Source organism: Chlamydomonas reinhardtii, chromosome 12 (genome assembly GCF_000002595.2).
Source record: "Chlamydomonas reinhardtii strain CC-503 cw92 mt+ chromosome 12, whole genome shotgun sequence".
NCBI classification, from domain to species: Eukaryota; Viridiplantae; Chlorophyta; class Chlorophyceae; order Chlamydomonadales; family Chlamydomonadaceae; genus Chlamydomonas; species Chlamydomonas reinhardtii.
The window spans coordinates 8,111,596-8,129,510 of record NC_057015.1 but is presented as its reverse complement, the minus strand read 5'-3'; the positions used below and the strand labels follow the sequence as shown (position 1 = coordinate 8,129,510).

The window sequence follows — 17,915 nt, the reverse complement described above, 5'->3', positions numbered from 1 at the left end:
GACCGAATGTGAACCCTAGTTCCTAATTGCGTGTCCCAGATTTTCCAGCGCCATAAACATGTAAGTCATTAAAGCAGGAATACACATACACTTGAGGGCTAAGGAGCTTAGCGCGTCGCGGTCAGCGCACGTGAGCCCGAAGTGGTTGTTCTTACTTGACCATCCACACTGCTTTACCGCGCACGCCCAACTCACTAGCCGCGGGCCGCCTGCAAGTAATCAACATGAAAAGAGTAAACTCCGTTGCAGCGCTTGTGGCGCTGCTGGTACGTCGTGTGGAAGGGTGGCCCGCGTGGGGAACCGACTGTCGGAAGGGTGGGCGCGGGTATGCTGCCCGCAGAGATTGACTTAGGCTGCCGCGCTTCCTATCAAGTAATGTGACGGTAAATCTATATGCTTTCAGCGACACCTGGCAACGCCTTGCTTGCAATTTGCAGCGAGCGACAGCAGTTGAACTCGAATTCCTTGCCTCTCACAATTTCACAGGCTTTATCGCTTGGCTCAAGTTCGGACGCAGCAAAATGCCAGCTCGCATTTCTGGACTACCACGGTGAGTGCTTGCAGCAGTTTAGCATAATCTCATGACGCGCGGCTGGGGCAGGACCGTCCATTTATGCGCATGTCGGTGTCTCGTGTTGTTTATCGGGTCGATCAGGGGCCACTTGGTGTTTGGGGGCGGTCGTGGCCGGTCGAGCCTTTCCCGAACTTTCACACGGCTAGGGCTTTTCGGCTCGTTCGGTCCAGCGACTGTGGCGTGCTAAACCCCCCCCCCCCCCTCCACAATTCGCTACAGAGCTTCCATGACCCCGTCGTTGAGGGTCTTGCGCTGCGTGCCAACCATGTGCCAACCATGTGCCAGCCACGCCACGTTGCGCCGCGCTCACTAGATACCGCACCCATTCTCCCACATGGTGTCTCACGCCGGCACGCGCCCCACCTGCCTGCGCGCAGCTCACACCCTGAGCAGGTACTCAGATTTCGGCGTGTCCATTGTCAAGAGCCTGCGCAAGGACTGCGATGGCCTGGGAAGGGCCTTGAAAACCTGCATGGCTGACATGCGATGTGAGTCAACGAACTGGGCGGTGCGGTCCCGACAGTCCATGTCTCCAGATCAGTCCATATCGCTCGCCTGCGGTAGTTTGTCGCCGGCACCACACTACACACGCACCTCGGTGTATCCGGCGGTTTCGCGGGCAACTTACACATATGGATGTGGATCCGGATCCAGCGCTAGCGGGGCGTCGGGCCAGCGGCGGCTGGCATCAGTACGAGTCTGCTCGAGCTCTCTAGCTAACGGGTTGTTGTGCGCGTCAGGCATTCCAAGCTAACGGGTTGGGTTATTGTGCGCGCCGCTGTCCGCACATTCTCCACACATGCAGGCAAGACCGGGAAGTGCTCGCAGAGGTGCATGCACGCTGCTGCCAAGGTGCGTGATTCATGGGGCCCCTTACCTCTGACCCGCCGGGCTGCGGCACATCCGAAACCCCGGCCTGTGCCTGACTCGGTCCATTCCCTTGTCACTAGTAGATAGTGCATGTACCGTCGTCAACATCAGCGCCCTGCATGTTTACTCCTCTTTCATAGATCTCTGACTCGTGCTGGAAGGAGCTGCAGTGCGCGTTTGAGTTCGACCCCATCCTGGTCGACTACGTCCCTTTCATGTGAGTGGGTGCGTGTGTGTGCCAGGTGCGGAGTGCACGTGCCTTGCCAGCAGGCAGGCCGACGCGGCTTTGGGGCTGAGCCGCTGAGGCGCTGGCTGCTTTGCATTAGTCACGCGGCTAGGGCCAAGGTACAACCTATGCACCGGCATACACACACAAAAGCATTCACACACACCGTACACGTGCGTGCTCCCTTCTCTTGCGCTAACGCTCCACTTCCCTCCACATGCAGCACGTCGATGACGAGTCGCTGCCTCAAGAACACGCTTCCTAAGTGCCAGGTGCGTGCGTCGGCGGCGGCGGCACACCGTATGCAGTGCAGTGGGTTGGCATTGAATCGCGCGATCGAGCCTAGGCTCCAGCGGAAAGCGTTTATTGCCTGTTTGGGTCACCGTGTGCCATACAGTCATGACTCTGGGTTGTCTGGAAATGCAGGCGCCCCCACCCCCGCCCTTGCCGCCGCCGTCGCCGCGCCCCCCGCCGCCCCCGAGCCCGCCTCCTTCACCGCCGTCGCCCTCGCCGCCGCGGCCTACTCCCGTCGGTAAGTTGCCCGCAACTAAGCAATCGCCACCGCTTACCAATCCTAGCTATCTCGCCTTTCTTTCCTGCTGGTAGGTTTCGCCTTGATCCTCTGACACCTGCCTCTCCTGGCTTCCTGCTGCTCTCCCTTGCAGCCCCCACCGAGCTGTCCCGCTTCGGCGCCGCGACCTCCTCCATCCTGTCCGGCGTCACTGTGCCCGCCACCTATGCCGTGTATTGGTCCTCTGGCACCGTGCCCGCGGTCAAGAACGCCAGCGCCCCCGCCGGCAGCCGCGAGCGCTTCGGCAACACCACCGAGCAGGCCATCAGCATTTTGGAGCGCATGAGCACACTGCTGGCAGAGGCGGGTGAGAGAGAGCGAGGGAAACAGGCAAGATTCAATCAGTACGGTATACCATGCACCTGGGCTTTCGAAGGGCTGCTCCAAAACACCCATGCTTCCCTCCTGCGCCCCTGTCTTTAACCTTCTTTTACCTCCCTCCCTCCCTCTCAGGCCTGACCCTGGCCGACGCCACCTACCTGCGTGTGTTCCTTGTGGCCGACCCCCACCTCAACAACACAGTCGACTACCAGGGCTGGTTCAACGCCTACGCCCTGTACTTCAGCAAGTGAGATGCTGAGACATGGGAGCTCTGAAATCCAGCATCTTGCGCACATCTACCATCATCCCACATTTCCCCCACCTGCCCTCAGGCCCGGCTCCGTCAAGACAGCCCGGTCCACCATGGCTGTCACAAGCCTGGTCAACGCCGACTGGTGAGCGCTTGTCTGGGAACTCAACAGCGGGCGCGGGGGGTATGGTAGCCGTTCATGTGAAGAACGGAGGAGGAGCGGGCGGTGTGTGGCTCTCGCTCGTTGCTTACCAGACACGGTCGCACTCCCTGTTCCACTTACTTGCAGGCTCATTGAGATTGAGCTGTGGGCTGCGTACCCGACCAAGGGAGCCGTGGCCCCCGACGTCGTGTGTGAGTTTACGTGTGCCCCTCTGCACGTGGGGCGGCATGCCGAGTGCCCGGTCCTCCACGGCATGCTCCTGCAAAGTTATTTGTTCACCTTCCAATGCCCTGTAATGCGGCGCACTGAGACGAGCGTGCGCCCTCCCCCTGCACCTGCAGCTGCCGGCGGCCCCGACTCACTGCTGCGCCTGGGCTCCGCCACCTCCTCCATCCTGTCGGGTGTGTCGGTGCCCACCGGACACGCCTACTACCACTCCTCCGGCACCGTGCCAGCCGCCAAGAACGCCTCGGCGCCACGCGGCAGCCGCGAGCGCTACGGCAACACCACAGAGCAGGCGATCAGCGTGCTCACCCGCATTCAGGCACTGCTGCGGGAGCAAGGCCTGGGCATGCAGGACGCCGTGTATGTACGCTGCTACCTGGTGGCCGACCCCTTCCTCAACGGAACAGGTGAGCAATGCGAACACATCTGTAGGTAGGACCCCTGCAAGGCTGCGCGGGGATGTACTTCCTTGGTGTGGCTTTGAGCCACCCGACCTCAGCTTCTCCCATGTGCGTGCGTGTCCCAAAGCGTCCTCCTCCTGCCTTTCCTCCCCTGTCCATAATCCCTACCGTCGCCGCAGTTGACTTTGCGGGCTGGAACGTCGCCTACGGGCAATTCTTCAACATCCCCGGATCCACCCGGGTCGCCCGCTCCACTCTGGCTGTGGCGGGGCTGGTGGATGCAGAGTGGTGAGCGGGTGTTGATGGATGTGTGTGTGTGTGTATGAGCGTGCGGGGCCTGGCGGGGCATGGGCCCGAGGGAACCTTGCGGCCTGGCGCCTTTGTAGCCGGAACAAATAATTCTTCACCTGAGCAAAGCTTCACAATGTCCATGTTTCAGGCTCGTGGAGATCGAGCTGGTGGCAGTCTACCCTGAGCGCCAGCCCCTGGTCTACGTGCCCACCGGCACGCCCGGAGGTGGGTGGCTGGTGGTTGGTACACTGACCTTTGACTTGAGGCCCCTGCCTAAGCCGAAGGGGTTCGAAGGGGTGGCGTGGCCGGCAGCTTGCACTGTGTCGCGTGCTACACATGAACTAAGGCTTGTAAACTGCACGTGTCACCTCTCCTGTGCCTTGTTCCCCTGCTGTCCCCGCAGTGCCCTCCGACCTGGTCCGCTACGGCGCCAACGGCACCGGCAACATCCTGTCCGGCGTCACCGTGCCCGCCGACCGCGCCGTGTATTGGTCCTCTGGCACCGTGCCCCCCACCGCCAACGCAAGCGCGCCTGTGGGCAGCCGGGAGCGCCTCGGAAACACAACCGTGCAGGTAGGAGTGTGCGTATGCGTGCGTGTGTGTGTGTGCGTGTGTGTGTGTGTGCGTGTGTGTGTGTGTATGCTTGCAGATCCGAGCGTAGGAATGAAGGATGCGAGCACTGTGTCATTTTGGCACATCCAGGTTTCCCTACCTGCTGCCCGCTTATTACACGTGCTTGCGGTGTGCGCCCTTACGTGTCCGTCACAGGCCCTCGGCATTCTCCGCCGTCTGGCCGAGCTGTCGAATGAGACCGGCCTCAGCCTGGCTGATGCCGTGTTCATGCGCGTCTACCTCACTCCCGACCCCTTCCTCAACAACACAGTCGACTACCAGGGCTGGTTCAACGCCTACGCACAGGTGGGTGGCGGAAACCTCGCAATCGCTGCTCCACACTCTAGTGCCAACGGCCCGATCCTCACGGTCTTGTTCCCGCCCCGCCCCGGCTGCCCCTATGTGCTGATGTGCAGGTTATGAGCCTTCCCGGGGTGACGCCCAAGGTCGCGCGCTCCACCATGGGGGTGCCCACGCTGGTCAACCGCGATTGGCTGATCGAGATCGAGCTGGTGAGCACCGGGGGGGCGAGGGAGGGGGCGAGGGCGAGGGCGGGCGGGCCAGCACGTGCGCGTGCTTGCATACGACATGCTGGCATGCGCGAAGGGTAGCTGAAGGCGATTCGCAGTGGAGCACTGCTGGCAACGAGCGAGGTTCAGGTCAGCGTGGCCGGACAGTCCCTGACAAGAGTGCGTTTGCCCAGCGCAGGTGTCGGTGTTCCCGAAGGAGGGAAGCCCACCAAGGTCACCCCCGCCCCCGCCGAGCCCGTCCCCGCTCCCGCCCTCTCCTATGCCTCCACCATCACCGTCCCCGCCACGCCCCACGCCCGTCGGTGGGTGCCGATAATGCCTGTCCTACGATGCCACGTTTAGCGTAGATCGTGTCTGCGCCGCAACACGTCTCCATGATTGAATGTGTCCATTGGTGACATCCTCGGGTCGATGACGCCGCTGCCCTGTGTTGCGTGTTTATGTTTGGCCCTGCTCTCCCTTGCAGCCCCCACCGAGCTGTCCCGCTTCGGCGCCGCCACCTCCTCCATCCTGTCCGGCGTCACTGTGCCCGCCACCTATGCCGTGTATTGGTCCTCTGGCACCGTGCCCGCGGTCAAGAACGCCAGCGCCCCCGCTGGCAGCCGCGAACGCTTCGGCAACACCACCGAGCAGGCGATCAGCATTCTGGAGCGCATGAGCACACTGCTGGCAGAAGCGGGTGAGACAGGAGAAGAGGAGCGAGAGGACAAGGGCCGAGGCGTGGTGGGACGTAAAGGGCTGCTAAGCCTGTATACCCAAGTTGCTTTCCTCCTGACCCGCCTGCCCACCTCCCTCCCTGCCTCCCTCTCAGGCCTGACCCTGGCCGACGCCACCTACCTGCGTGTGTTCCTTGTGGCCGACCCCCACCTCAACTACACAGTGGACTACCAGGGCTGGTTCAACGCCTACGCCCTGTACTTCAACAAGTGAGAGCCTGAGACATGGTAGCTCTGGAACCTAGCATCTTGCGCACATCTACCATCATTCCCACATTTCCCCCACCTGCCCTCAGGCCCGGCTCCGTCAAGACAGCTCGCTCCACCATGGCTGTCACAAGCCTGGTCAACGCCGACTGGTGAGCGCTTGTCTGGGGGCTCGACATGGGGTGCGGCGGGGAGGGGGTATGGTAGCCGTTCATGTGAAGAATGGAGGGAGTGGGCGGGGTGTGCCTCTCGCTCGTTGCTTACCAGACACGGTCGCACTCCCTGTTCCACTTGCTTTCAGGCTCATTGAGATTGAGCTGTGGGCTGCGTACCCGACCAAGGGAGCCGTGGCCCCCGACGTCGTGTGTGAGTGTCGCACGTATCCAGAACAGCGCCGTCCAGTGCCGTGCGGCGCACCTCCCCCGCCCCTGTGACCTCTGTCCTAACGCATGCGTTCCTGTGCCTTTTCCCGCCATGCAGCCACGTCCGGCGGCCCCGACTCGCTGCTGCGCCTGGGCTCCGCCACCTCCTCCATCCTGTCGGGAGTGTCGGTGCCCACCGGACACGCCTACTACCACTCCTCCGGCACCGTGCCAGCCGCCAAGAACGCCTCGGCGCCACGCGGCAGCCGCGAGCGCTACGGCAACACCACAGAGCAGGCGATCAGCGTGCTCACCCGCATCCAGGCACTGCTGCGGGAGCAAGGCCTGGGCATGCAAGATGCCGTGTATGTGCGCTGCTACCTAGTGGCAGACCCCTTCCTCAACGGAACAGGTGAGCAACGCCAACACATCTGTAGGGAGGGCCCCTGCAGGGCTGCGCTTGGACGTACTTCCTTGGTGTGGCTTTGAGCCACCCAACCTTAGCTTCTCCCATGTGCGTGCGTGTCCCAAAGCGTCCTCCTCCTGTCTTTCCTCCCCTGTCCATGCTCCCTACCGTCGCCGCAGTTGACTTTGCCGGCTGGAACGTCGCCTACGCGCAGTTCTTCAACATCCCCGGATCCACCCGGGTCGCCCGCTCCACTCTGGCTGTGGCGGGGCTGGTGGACGCAGAGTGGTGAGCGGGCGTTGATGGATGTGTATGTGTGTGTGTATGAGCGTGCGGGGCCTGGCGGGGCATGGGACCTTGCGGCCTGGCGCCTTCGTAGCCGGGACAGACAATGCTTCATCTGAGCCAAGCTTCACAATGTCCATGTTTCAGGCTCGTGGAGATCGAGCTGGTGGCAGTCTACCCTGAGCGCCAGCCCCTGGTCTACGTGCCCACCGGCACGCCTGGAGGTGGGTGGCTGGTGGTTGGTACACTGACCTTTGACTTGAGGCCCCTGCCTAAGCCGAAGGGGTGGCGGCGTGGCCGGCAGCTTGCACTGTGTCGCGTGCTACACATGAACTAAGACTTGCAAACCGCACGTGTCACCTCTCCTGTGCCTTGTCCCCCTGCTGTCCCCGCAGTCCCCTCCGACCTGGTCCGCTACGGCGCCAACGGCACCGGCAACATCCTGTCCGGCGTCACCGTGCCCGCCGACCGCGCCGTGTATTGGTCCTCTGGCACCGTGCCCCCCACCGCCAACGCAAGCGCGCCTGTGGGCAGCCGGGAGCGCCTCGGAAACACAACGGTGCAGGTAGGAGCGTGCGTGCGTGTGTGTGTGTGTGTGTGTGTGTGTGTGTGTGTGTGTATATATATGCTTGCAGACCCAAGCATAGGAATGAAGGATGCGAGCACTGTGTCATGTCTGGCACATCCAGGTTTCCCTACCTGCTGCCCCCTTATGACACGTGCTTACGGTGTGCGCCCTTACGTGTCCGTCACAGGCCCTCGGCATTCTCCGCCGTCTGGCCGAGCTGTCAAATGAGACCGGCCTCAGCCTGGCTGATGCGGTGTTCATGCGCGTCTACCTCACTCCCGACCCCTTCCTCAACAACACAGTCGATTACCAGGGCTGGTTCAACGCCTACGCACAGGTGGGTTGCAAAACCCTTGCAATCGCTGCTCCATATGCAGTTGCCAACGGCCCAATCCTCACGCACGGTCTTGTTCCCGCCCCGCCCCGGCTGCCCCCATGTGCTGATGTGCAGGTTATGAGCCTTCCCGGGTTGACGCCCAAGGTCGCGCGCTCCACCATGGGGGTGCCCACGCTGGTCAACCGCGATTGGCTGATCGAGATCGAGCTGGTGAGCACCGAGGGGGCGAGGGCGCGAGGGCGAGGGCGAGGGCGGGCCAGCATACATGCGTGTATGTGTAGGAATGGGGGGTTGCGACGGATAAGCCTTCAGCTTGTCCTGACCCTGTTATTCCGACCGTGCCCGTCGCCCGGGCGCCCGACCCAACCATGCCTTGCCACAGGTGTCGCTTTACCCGAAGGAGGCTGGCCCCGCCGCCGGTCATCGTCGCCACCAGCTCCTGTAATGCAGCGAACAAAGAGGAGGAGACGGACCGTAAATGCTTTCTAAGTACTGCAGGAGACGAAGCATACCGGCGCTAGTTTCACCCCGCACGTTTTGTGGACTGAGCATTATTTCCTCCGTTTGCCAGCTGCTTCGAACTTGGCCCTTTTGGCTGATTGGCCATCTCTTCCAATGCACAAGTGCCTTTCTAACCACGTTTACCTTATTATCATATATATACGGGCCGGCAAGAATACCGTATGATTACTCATGTGTACTTTGCGTTTTCCGTTCGTACAGTACGTGAGATACGCCACTGAGCAGGAGTTCCCCTGCCCCTGATGGCATAGGGTACCTTTGTTGTATGCGATGTTCGAGAGATGAAGCAAGTGCATCAGGCCCACGGCCCCCGGACTGTGTGTATACGGAATGAGAAAGAAAGCAGGAAACACGGAGCGCGCGCTGTGATTTGGTATGGGCCTGGCCCATTTTTCTGTGGGTCCGCCCCGCCCTGCCCTGCCCTGCCCTGTCCGGATTTGCGGGGACAGGGAGACACGCCACACATCGCTTCCCAGCGTTCCAGGGGGGGGGCGAAGCCCCCCAGGGACACCCCGGCCGACCAAGCTGCAGCGGCCGCCATGGCCGCCGGCGGCGGCGGGGCCGGGCTGAGAGCCTGAACGGCGCTAGCAGGGCGTGGGGCTGAGGGTGCACGTGTTGATTGGCGGCGAGTGACGTGACTAGTTTGTTAGTTGCGGGTTAGCACGGACTGTGCACCCCACCCAACCGGCCATGTCCGGATTTGCGGGGATGCCAAAGGCCCCCAACATAGAGGCGTGTGCTTAGTAGGCGCCCGCGTCAAGGTGGCTGGGTTGATAACGACCCGGGATCAGCCCGTTTCCTGCCATAAGGCAGCCACCTCCTTGTTCTGTGGAGAGGATAATGTCTTGATTTACACGAGTGGCCGCCCCAGTTGCCCCTCATGCCGGGTGCAGTCCACCTCAGAAAGGCGTGTCATTTCTTTTGCATGCTTTTGACCAAGCACACCTCCAACACGCTAAATATTTTGTAACTGTTATTATATGAATCAACGGCAGCAGCCAGTGCAAGTTTCGAGCTAACATTATGGCACACACGCACTCCAAAAGACACCGGAGGTCCGGACTCGCCAGCCGCATCCCGCAACGCCCCGAACTGGGCATTACCACACCAGCCCACCTCATGCAATGAGTGCCGCCTTCGCACATGCACGAAAACCCTACATGACTTCGTGACTACCGATCAGTGCGCCACATCTTTGTAACATACGATGTATGGATGAATGCACTTGTCAATACGCCATCGCCGGTGGTCAACTCCACCGCACTGTGGAGCACCCAGTAGAACCTGTAGGCACAATCACCATGTCGTGCTGCGCCGGCCAACTAAAGCGACACCGGTTGCGGCCGTACATTCACACAGTGCCCGCTGCGCCGGCCAACTAAAGCGACACCGGTTGCGGCCGTACATTCACACAGTGCCCGCCACCAGTTTCCGCTCTCCCTCAACCCCATGCAGCACATGCACGTAGCACGCTAGGAATGCACGGAAACTGCATGGGTGGTGCATGGTGCATCGCAACAGGAAACGTTGGGGGTTGTTCTTGCATCCCAGCCCTTGAGGTGCGTTCGAGTCAATCAGCCCTCTCCCCCAACGAAGCCCCAGATACGCACAAACCACCAAGCAACAGCCCTGTCCCGTAGCCTGTCCCTGCCAGCACTTCAAAGACACCGCCTGAACGCCGCCGGCACGGTGCAGGGGCTGTGTGTGTCGGGTGTTCACAGGTCAGGCCTAGGCCTCAACCTCAGCCACGCCTGCATCCGCGTACCCATCCTGCTCCGCTGCTGCTGCCTCCTCCTCCCCATCCTCCTCCCCGCCCCCATCTTCCTCCGCGTCTTCTGCACCCTCTCCCTCCTACTCCTCCTCCCCTCCATTCTCCCCTTGCGCCAGCACTTCCGAATCCCTGGCTTCCTCCGCCTCCGCCTCCTGCGCCTCCGCCTCCTCCGCCTCCTCCGCCTCCGCCTCCTCCGCCTCCGCCTCCTCCACCTCTGCCTGCGCGGCTGCGGCTGCGCCCTCGCCCAGTTCCTCGGCGCCGCTGCGGCCGCCGCCCGCCGGCTCCTCTCCCGGCATACCGCCGGCGCCCGCCGCCTCCGCGTCCGTCGCCTCGCCGGCGCCCGCCTCTGCTCCGCGGTCCGGGACTGCGCTTCCCTCTCCTTCCTCCCCTCCCTCCCCTTCCTCGCCCCCTTGCCCCCCGTAGTGGATCGTCGCTGGCGTGGCAAACGACTTGGCCATAGCCCTCCACAGGTCCGGCGGCACGTTGTTTCCCCCGCCTGCGCCCCCGGCGCCGTCACCCGTGCCCCTGCCGCTGCCGCTGCGAAGTGAGCGGCGCATGGAGCCCGCCGCAGACGCCGCGGCAGAGCCGGAGACGGAGCCCGAGCCGCCACCGCCATCCCCGGCCTGCTCCTCGTCCTCGTCCTCGTCTTCCTCCTCGTCAGCGCGCGCCGCGTGGGCGACCTGCGAGCAGCCGCGTGTGTGTGCGTGGGCCGTGGTGGGAAAGACGCCGCTGCTTGGGTGTGGCTTGTTCCTGAGCGCTCAACTCGCCGCCCAGCCCGCCGCGTCAGCCCGCCGTCATTCGCTTTACAGCCATCCTATGATTCCTATCCCACCCTGCCCTGCCCCTGCCCTGCCCTGCCACTCTCCCTTCCCTTCCCTGCCCCGCCCCCTGCCCTTCCGTTCCCTTCCCTTTCCCTCTCACTTCACATCTCAATCAGTTGTGAACGTAACCCCCTCCCCCTCCTCCTCCCTTCCTCTCCTGACTTCCTCGGCCCCGCCCACCTTCCTGGCCAGGAAGCTCTCCTGCTGCATGCGCAGCATGAGCACCATGCGACCGCCGTCCTCCGACAGCGCCGCCGGCATCAGGCCCGACACCTGCTCCAGCAGCCACAGCCGGTACTCGTTGGCCTGGGCACCGCACTGCGGGGAAGCGGAAAGGCATGTCGCTCATGTGAGATGGGGTGATTGACTTTATAATAAATCGAGCAGCGGAGTTGCAGCCAGGGGAGATGCAGGGGTGAGGCGTGGTGAGCACAATGCACGGATGGACACCGTGGAGGGCCAGGGGTAAACTGGGGGCGGGGGTTACATTCATGATTATTTAAGGAAGTGGTAGACGGGGGTGCGGGGGTAATCGTGTGTGTAAATAACGGAGTGAGCGTTCCACAACATGAAGTCCGGACGTCCGGGGGGAGAGGGGCGAGGGACCGGTGTGCGCACGACTCGCCCGCCACACCACGCCGTGACCCCGCCCACACATATGCATATTGCATACACACACACACGCACACACAACACACACACACACACACACACACACACACACACACACACACACACACACACACACACACACACACACACTGCTTTCTAGTGCTCCGCAACCGACGCCCGCCGACTTGACCCCATGCAGCCGATGACTCCTTATAAGTTTCTCGACGACCACAGCCTCGCTCTCTTTTCCCGCAATCATTAGCGGGCCGGGACTGGGATGCGTGTCTTAGCTTGCTTGCTGCACGCCGCCCTTAACATCGCTGTCGCCATTTTCCCTGCTCGTGACACTTGCTTGCTGCCGCCCCTGTGCCTGCAATTCCTCTATCACCCGTAGGTGAGCTCGACTACGACCAGCGGGCGGGAATCAGGGCATTAGGCGTGCTGGGTCACCGTTGTAGCGCGCCCAGGGCGCGGCGCATACAATGCATATGGGTGCCACTCGGGGTCAGGTCGTTCGTCGATCGCCCGCGGGGGGGTTCCAGGCTTTTTGCGGGTAAGTATGACTACCGGGGTCGACGCGGCTACAAGACGCTCGGTATCGGTAGGTATCCGTAAGTAACTCCGTCGCGCCGTCTGGGCGGGCTTCGTTTTGTTGTTTTCTTTTCAACACACACACACACACACACACACACACGCACACACACACACACACACACACACACACACACACACACACACACACACACACACACACACACACACACACACACACACACACACACACACACAACACATACACAGCTGCCAGCTCCCCAATCCCGCCTCCCTTCCATTCCCGCCCCGCCCCGCCCCGCCCCGTCCATCCTCGCCCACCGCCCGCCGCCTAGCCCGCCTTGCCCGCCGCCTCACCTGCTCCCACCACGCCAGGAAGTACGCCCGCAGCCGCCGCTGCGCCGCGCGCGCCACCATCACGCGGTGCCGCCGCTGCCGCCCCAGCGCCGCGGACCACGCCCCCCACGCCGCCGCCAGCCGCCGCGCTTGCCGCCGCTGCTGCGCCACCTGTATCGCCAGCCGGTGGCGCCGCCGCCGCGCCACCGCCTCCAGCCAGTGCTGTATCACCCAGTTCTTGACGCGCAGGCCGCGGCGACGCAGTGCCTCCAACACACGCCGCCGCCGCGTCTGCGCCTTGTGCACCCAGGCCTGCGTGTAAATGTGTGTGTGTGGGGGGGAGGGGGGCATGGCGACGTGGCAGCCGCGCGGTGAAGGAAGCGACATCCACACAACTAAGCATTCCAATCGACCTCGTCGTTTCACATGGCATGCACGGTCAACCTCTTCTTTCCCTTTGTGCTCTAACACACGCACACGGCACGAAGCGAACACACGAAAACCCCTAGGCCCGGCACGAGCCCAGCACGGCCGCCACGACCACAGCGCCGCGACCCACCATCCACCAGTGAAAGGTCTTCTCCAGCAGCCGCCTCCGCTGGTACCGGACCATCAGCCGCCACGCCACATTCAGCCCGCCGCCATCATCCGACGGCCGCGCCGCCGCACCCCGGCCGTTCGGCACCACGCCCTCCTGTGGCTGCTGCGGCGGCGCCGCCGGCTGCGGCGGCGGCTGCCGTTGCGGCTGCGGTACGGATGTACGGCTGATGAGGCCGATGTCTGCCGCCGCGCTGACGGCGGAGCGGCTGGCGGTACGGAAGATGTAGTGCCCGCCGGCGCCGCCGCCGCCGCCCCCGCCGCCGCCACCCTGCGTGAGCGCCTGTGGCGGAACGCCTGCGTGCTGCAGATGCGACACGTTCAACATCATCCCGGTCGCGCTGCCGCCGCCACCACTGCTACCGCCAGACTCCGTCCGCTGCCGCGCGCCGCCCGGCGACGCGGCAATTGCGGGAAGCTGCACTCCTGCCCCCGCCGCCGCCGCCGCTGCAGCCGCGCCCTCCCCGCCGCCGCTGGCCTCCGGGGCCCGGCCCGTGCCAGGCTGCACGCCATCGCTGCCGACCGGGCCCTCCTGCGGCTGCTCCGCCGCCGCCGCCGGGCCGCCGCTGCTGGCGCACGGGCTGCGGCCGTTGACGTACAGCGCAGACGACATCGTAACTGAAACGCCGCCGCCGCCGCCGCCGTGCGGAGCCGCCGCACTGATGTATTGCAGCACGGCAGCGGAGGGCGGATGCGGCGCGCCACTGCCACCCCCGCCATAGGCGCCGTGGTGGCTGCGGTGCTGGGGGCTGTGGGTGCTGTGGGTGCTGTGGGTGCTGTAGGGGCTGCTGTGTAGGGCGCCGGCGGTCCGTGCGGAGGCCAGGCGGCCGCCCGTCGCGCCGCCGTTGCTGTGCCTGTGTTGGGCGCCGCAAGGGAGGGAAGGCGCGCAGAGCGCCGCAGAGAGGCAGGTCAGGGCGATGCGGCGTGGAACAAGACGCACGCCGCGCACCGCACACAGGCGCAGGCGTGGGAGCACCGAGCACGACTCGCGGCAGCCAGCCCATCCTGCGCCCCTCGCTGCCGCGTCGCAACATGGTGCTTCCAACACCCCGACACCCCGCAGCATCCCGGCACGCCAGCGACAACCCAGCGGCAGCCCGCGTGGGCAATCGGTCACCCACCAAGGCACCAACCCGCGCTTCACGGCACCCCGGCGCTCACCTGGCGCTCTGGCTCCTCGCAGGCGCGCCGGGGCCCAGCCCAACCGCTGCTGCAGTCCCCGCACCGCCACCGCCACCTCCTCCAGGCGCCAGCCCCGGCCCCGCCGGCCCCTGCCCCGGCGGCGGTCCCGGAGACGGCGCCGGGCGCTTGGAGGGGCTTTCAAGTACGCTGTGAAGCATGGGCACAGAGCCGGTCAGGTGCGCCGACCCGTGTGTCGCCGCCGCCGCTGCCCCGCTGAAGCCGCTGCCGGGGCTGCCGCCGCCGCCGGCGGTTGCTACGGGGCCGGGCACGACGGAGCTGGGCCGCGGGCCGCCGTGCGCGAGGCCGTTGGGCGCGTAAGGGGAAGCGGTCGAGGCGAGGTCTGGATGCGGGTGGGGGGCGCCGCCGGGCAAGTGCAGGCTGGGCCGGTTCCACACAGGCGGCGAGTGGCCGGGCAGCGCGCCGGGGAAAGGCTTGGGGGAGCGGGGCCGGCCGTGCGCGCCGCAGCGCTGCCGGCGCTGCCCGCACCCCCGGCCCCGCCCACACCCACGCCGTTGAGGCCCGTCAGGACGCCGCTGCTGTGTGGGCCCACGGGGCTGCTGCCGCCGCTGAGCGGACCCGCCGCACCACCATCTGAGAGCCCCGTGGCCTGTGTGCAGGGTGCAACAGCAGAAGCACAAGCAGCAGGAGGCAGGGCACGGTTGGATGGCGCCAGCCTACGGCGTCCATGCGACACATCCTCCGCTACTCCCTGTCCATAAGCTACCCCGCCACAGGAAGCAAGGATACACGAGGGCGCGTCCAAGGGGCTACTGAGCTACCTTGCTGTCGGACGTGGTCCGCAGCCGTGCTGCACGCCCCTTTTCCAGAGACGCTAACGGAGAGGCTAAAGGTGATGTCATTGGTAGCAACGCGCTTGTCATGAATTACTTTTGCTCCAAGGAGCTCAAGACGCATTGGCGCTCATCCGTGTCTTCTTAGGGTCAGAAAACACTCCGTTTGAACATATAACATGTTCTTAGGGACCTAGGCCTGTATGATGCACGGCGTGTTAAAGCAAGCTGAGTTGAGCCTGCAAAATTGCTTCGTCTTTCGTCAGCGAACTGTTCGGCTCACGCGTAAGGGACAAGGACTAGTGTAATTACAGCGACATCAAATAGTGAATGGATACAGAAAAGGCACCAGGGAGTACTTTTGTGTATGGGGTCGTGATGGGGCAGAGAGGGCAGTACAAGAGTCCCGGCGAAATCGCAGGGGCGACAACTCTCTTCAGCAGGCTGGCAGACATCTCTCACAAGCCTGGCGGTACTCGTCCCCCTTTGTGTCTGTAACCCGGCCCCCTCCCAGTACCCGGCATCCACATCCTGTCGCGGTGCCGTCTGCAACGCCGGGGTAATCTCTCGTTCACCAAGTTACGGTCGGCGATAACGGTGCTTCCCACAACCATACCGCGGCTTGCCTATTCGGCCATTCCCGAAGGCCTGTCTTTCGGACCCAGGGACTGCTTGCTTGCAAAGACAAGGCGGCAGCGCTCTTTAACACACACAAACACACACACACACACACACACACACACACACACACACACACACACACACACACACACACACACACACACACACACACACGCACGCACGCACGCACGCACGCACGCACGCACGCACGCACGCACGCACGCACGCACGCACGCACACACACACACACATAGAAAGGAGGAACACTGCACCCAAGCCCAAACCACCTCGAGAACGGGAAACCACCACAGGCACACACACAACAGAGCGCCGGCACCCCCGCAAAAACACGGGCCCCGGGTCCCGAGCAGGCCAGGGAATACAGGCAGTGGCTACCCGACCGCCACGCCCGCACACTGATCCAAGCGGCCGCGCATTCTGACCCAGCAACCAAGCAGTCCAGCGACTACACACGGGAACCACTGCAGGCGCACGACCAGGGGGGGGGGGGTACGAACTAAACCTCCAGACCCTATGTCCCAAAGCCTCCCGACCCCCCATCCGGACCGACCGACCGACCCCCACCACCGTGCAACCCCTCAAAACCCCCTCAAAACCCTTTGGTTTTTGGCCAGGTCGGTGTCAATCGACTGCTCTCGGCGAGCTCTACAATTGTATACCTCCGGTTCAGCTGGAGGCACAACTTGACTGGCAGCCATGCCACACATGTCCATGTGTCCATGGCCGACCACCGACCCTTCTGTCAGACTACCAGGGCGTGCGCTTAAGGATACAATTGCGGAAGAGATTGGTCGACTTTCTCCCGGGATCATGTGAAGAATCCCGGGATCATGTGAAGAATCCCGGGATTCATGTCACGCTCGATGGCCGGCGGCAGCCTTGTCGCCATGACCCACACGAAGCCTTGGCCGTTACACGTTATCATCAGATCGTATAGTCTCCATGACACCAGTGAGAGACGCTCGAGTGGGGCTCTACGCTACTACAATGCCGATGTGGAGAGACATGCGGCCGCTTTCCAGAGGCCAAACGTTCTGCAAATGCTTTAGTATGTGCATGCTAATGTGTGCTAGTACTTGTGCTAATGGGCGGAGCGTTTAGAGGGGCATTTAGGGCGCAGAGACGAAATCTGGCAGTCCCACCCACATCCGTGTGACGAAACCTTGGGGACCCCCAACCCCGACGACCGACCCTGAACTTTGAGGGCCCATAACTTTGCATTACTACCCTGATTGAAACTCTGAAAGTGGATTTGGAGTCCTCTCGTCAAGCTCTTTCGTTTTAGAACATGGGGGCTTTCCCAGTCGAAACTACCCCCCCCTGGCACGACCACGCTCAGTCACACACACACCAACCCGCAGCAAACCAAGGCACGGCCGCACGGGCCCCAAGCAATCCGGGGCACACAGGCCGCAGTGAACCGACCTCCACAACACAGCAGACCAGCTACCGCACGGGAAACATTGCATGCAGCCGCACGTCCAAACGCAGGCACATACGCACTAACACGCCGCCAAACCAGGTCAGCACACTAAAAGGGCTCCGCCCAGAGCGCCTGCAACAACTCCGCGTCCGCGCGCGCCGCGACCTCTAGCAGCTGCGGCACCAGGCCCCGTGGGCATACGGGAGGGCCACCGTCCGCCACCCACTCCCGCTCCCAGGCGCAGACGTCCCCTGGGAGGGACCTCAGGATCAGGGCGCGCCCAGTGCCACGACAGCACACCGCGCACTGATCACTCGCATCCCACAGCGCCTGCTGCAGGACTGCCTCGAAGGTAACGGGGGCCTCATCGCGGTCAGCCAGCAAGGCCGTGACGTCCGCCGCGGACAAGATGGTCCCGTAGTCGCACTCGCCGACACCCACAGCAGGGTCCGGGCCCAGCCCAGCCGCCCCAGCGCCACCGCCGGGCTCGCCGCCACCACCGGCAAACGGGCCTCCTGAAGCCAGGGAGCTCCTCGCACGCCCAGCAGCGCCGCCGTCCGCTCCAGCCACCGAAGGCGACGGCCGCCGCCCAGCCGACGGCAGCAGGAAACTAGCCCGCAGGCCAGAGCCCGCGGCCCCGACGGCGCGGGTGTCCGCGCGCTTGGCGGCAGGGGCCTCATCGATACCGGCTGCGCCCGTCCGTCCCAGGTTCGACACGGTACTGCCGCGGTACTGCCACGTCTTGCCTAGC

General features: G+C 63.7%; 3 protein-coding genes across 3 annotated transcripts in view; 1 reads left to right on the top strand and 2 right to left on the bottom strand.

Moving 5' to 3' along the window:
- The first annotated feature begins 85 nt into the window (after positions 1 to 85).
- On the top strand, positions 86 to 9,981 carry CHLRE_12g551350v5 (uncharacterized protein). Its single transcript, XM_043068993.1, has 29 exons — positions 86 to 266; positions 487 to 550; positions 952 to 1,062; positions 1,380 to 1,426; positions 1,585 to 1,661; positions 1,894 to 1,942; positions 2,097 to 2,202; positions 2,336 to 2,548; positions 2,695 to 2,809; positions 2,895 to 2,957; positions 3,102 to 3,166; positions 3,317 to 3,607; positions 3,781 to 3,889; positions 4,041 to 4,117; positions 4,296 to 4,465; positions 4,661 to 4,810; positions 4,921 to 5,016; positions 5,213 to 5,336; positions 5,501 to 5,713; positions 5,846 to 5,960; positions 6,047 to 6,109; positions 6,259 to 6,323; positions 6,438 to 6,731; positions 6,905 to 7,013; positions 7,158 to 7,234; positions 7,406 to 7,575; positions 7,766 to 7,915; positions 8,030 to 8,125; positions 8,298 to 9,981. The coding sequence occupies exons 1-29, from the start codon at positions 225 to 227 to the stop codon at positions 8,358 to 8,360; spliced, it is 3,384 nt and encodes a 1,127-aa protein (XP_042918992.1). The 5' UTR covers positions 86 to 224; the 3' UTR covers positions 8,361 to 9,981.
- Positions 9,982 to 9,983: 2 nt separating this feature from the next.
- On the bottom strand, positions 9,984 to 15,455 carry CHLRE_12g551503v5 (uncharacterized protein). Its single transcript, XM_043068998.1, has 7 exons — positions 15,088 to 15,455; positions 14,795 to 14,915; positions 14,288 to 14,648; positions 13,089 to 13,980; positions 12,551 to 12,841; positions 11,210 to 11,347; positions 9,984 to 10,888 (listed from the first exon to the last, which is right to left on the bottom strand). The coding sequence occupies exons 1-7, from the start codon at positions 15,166 to 15,168 to the stop codon at positions 10,289 to 10,291; spliced, it is 2,484 nt and encodes an 827-aa protein (XP_042918991.1). The 5' UTR covers positions 15,169 to 15,455; the 3' UTR covers positions 9,984 to 10,288.
- Positions 15,456 to 16,640: 1,185 nt separating this feature from the next.
- CHLRE_12g551502v5 (uncharacterized protein) overlaps positions 16,641 to 17,915 on the bottom strand; it is a 1,645-nt gene continuing 370 nt past the window's right edge. Inside the window, exon 2 of the mRNA XM_043068997.1 lies at positions 16,641 to 17,910. Coding sequence (XP_042918990.1) covers positions 17,273 to 17,910 — 638 coding nt within the window. The 3' untranslated portion in view covers positions 16,641 to 17,272. The remainder of the gene's footprint in view (positions 17,911 to 17,915) is intronic.

Excerpts from the sequence above, each read along its gene's own strand:
- CHLRE_12g551503v5 (XM_043068998.1), bottom strand. The coding sequence starts at position 15,168 with ATGACATCACCTTTAGCCTCTCCGTTAGCGTCTCTGGAAAAGGGGCGT. Across the intron at positions 11,348-12,550 it reads TCCTGGCGTGGTGGGAGCAG|TGCGGTGCCCAGGCCAACGA; the intron begins GTGAGGCGGCGG and ends GCTTCCCCGCAG. Across the intron at positions 10,889-11,209 it reads AGAGCTTCCTGGCCAGGAAG|GTCGCCCACGCGGCGCGCGC; the intron begins GTGGGCGGGGCC and ends GGCTGCTCGCAG.
- CHLRE_12g551350v5 (XM_043068993.1), top strand. The coding sequence starts at position 225 with ATGAAAAGAGTAAACTCCGTTGCAGCGCTTGTGGCGCTGCTG. Across the intron at positions 6,110-6,258 it reads AGCCTGGTCAACGCCGACTG|GCTCATTGAGATTGAGCTGT; the intron begins GTGAGCGCTTGT and ends ACTTGCTTTCAG. Across the intron at positions 7,576-7,765 it reads TCGGAAACACAACGGTGCAG|GCCCTCGGCATTCTCCGCCG; the intron begins GTAGGAGCGTGC and ends TGTCCGTCACAG.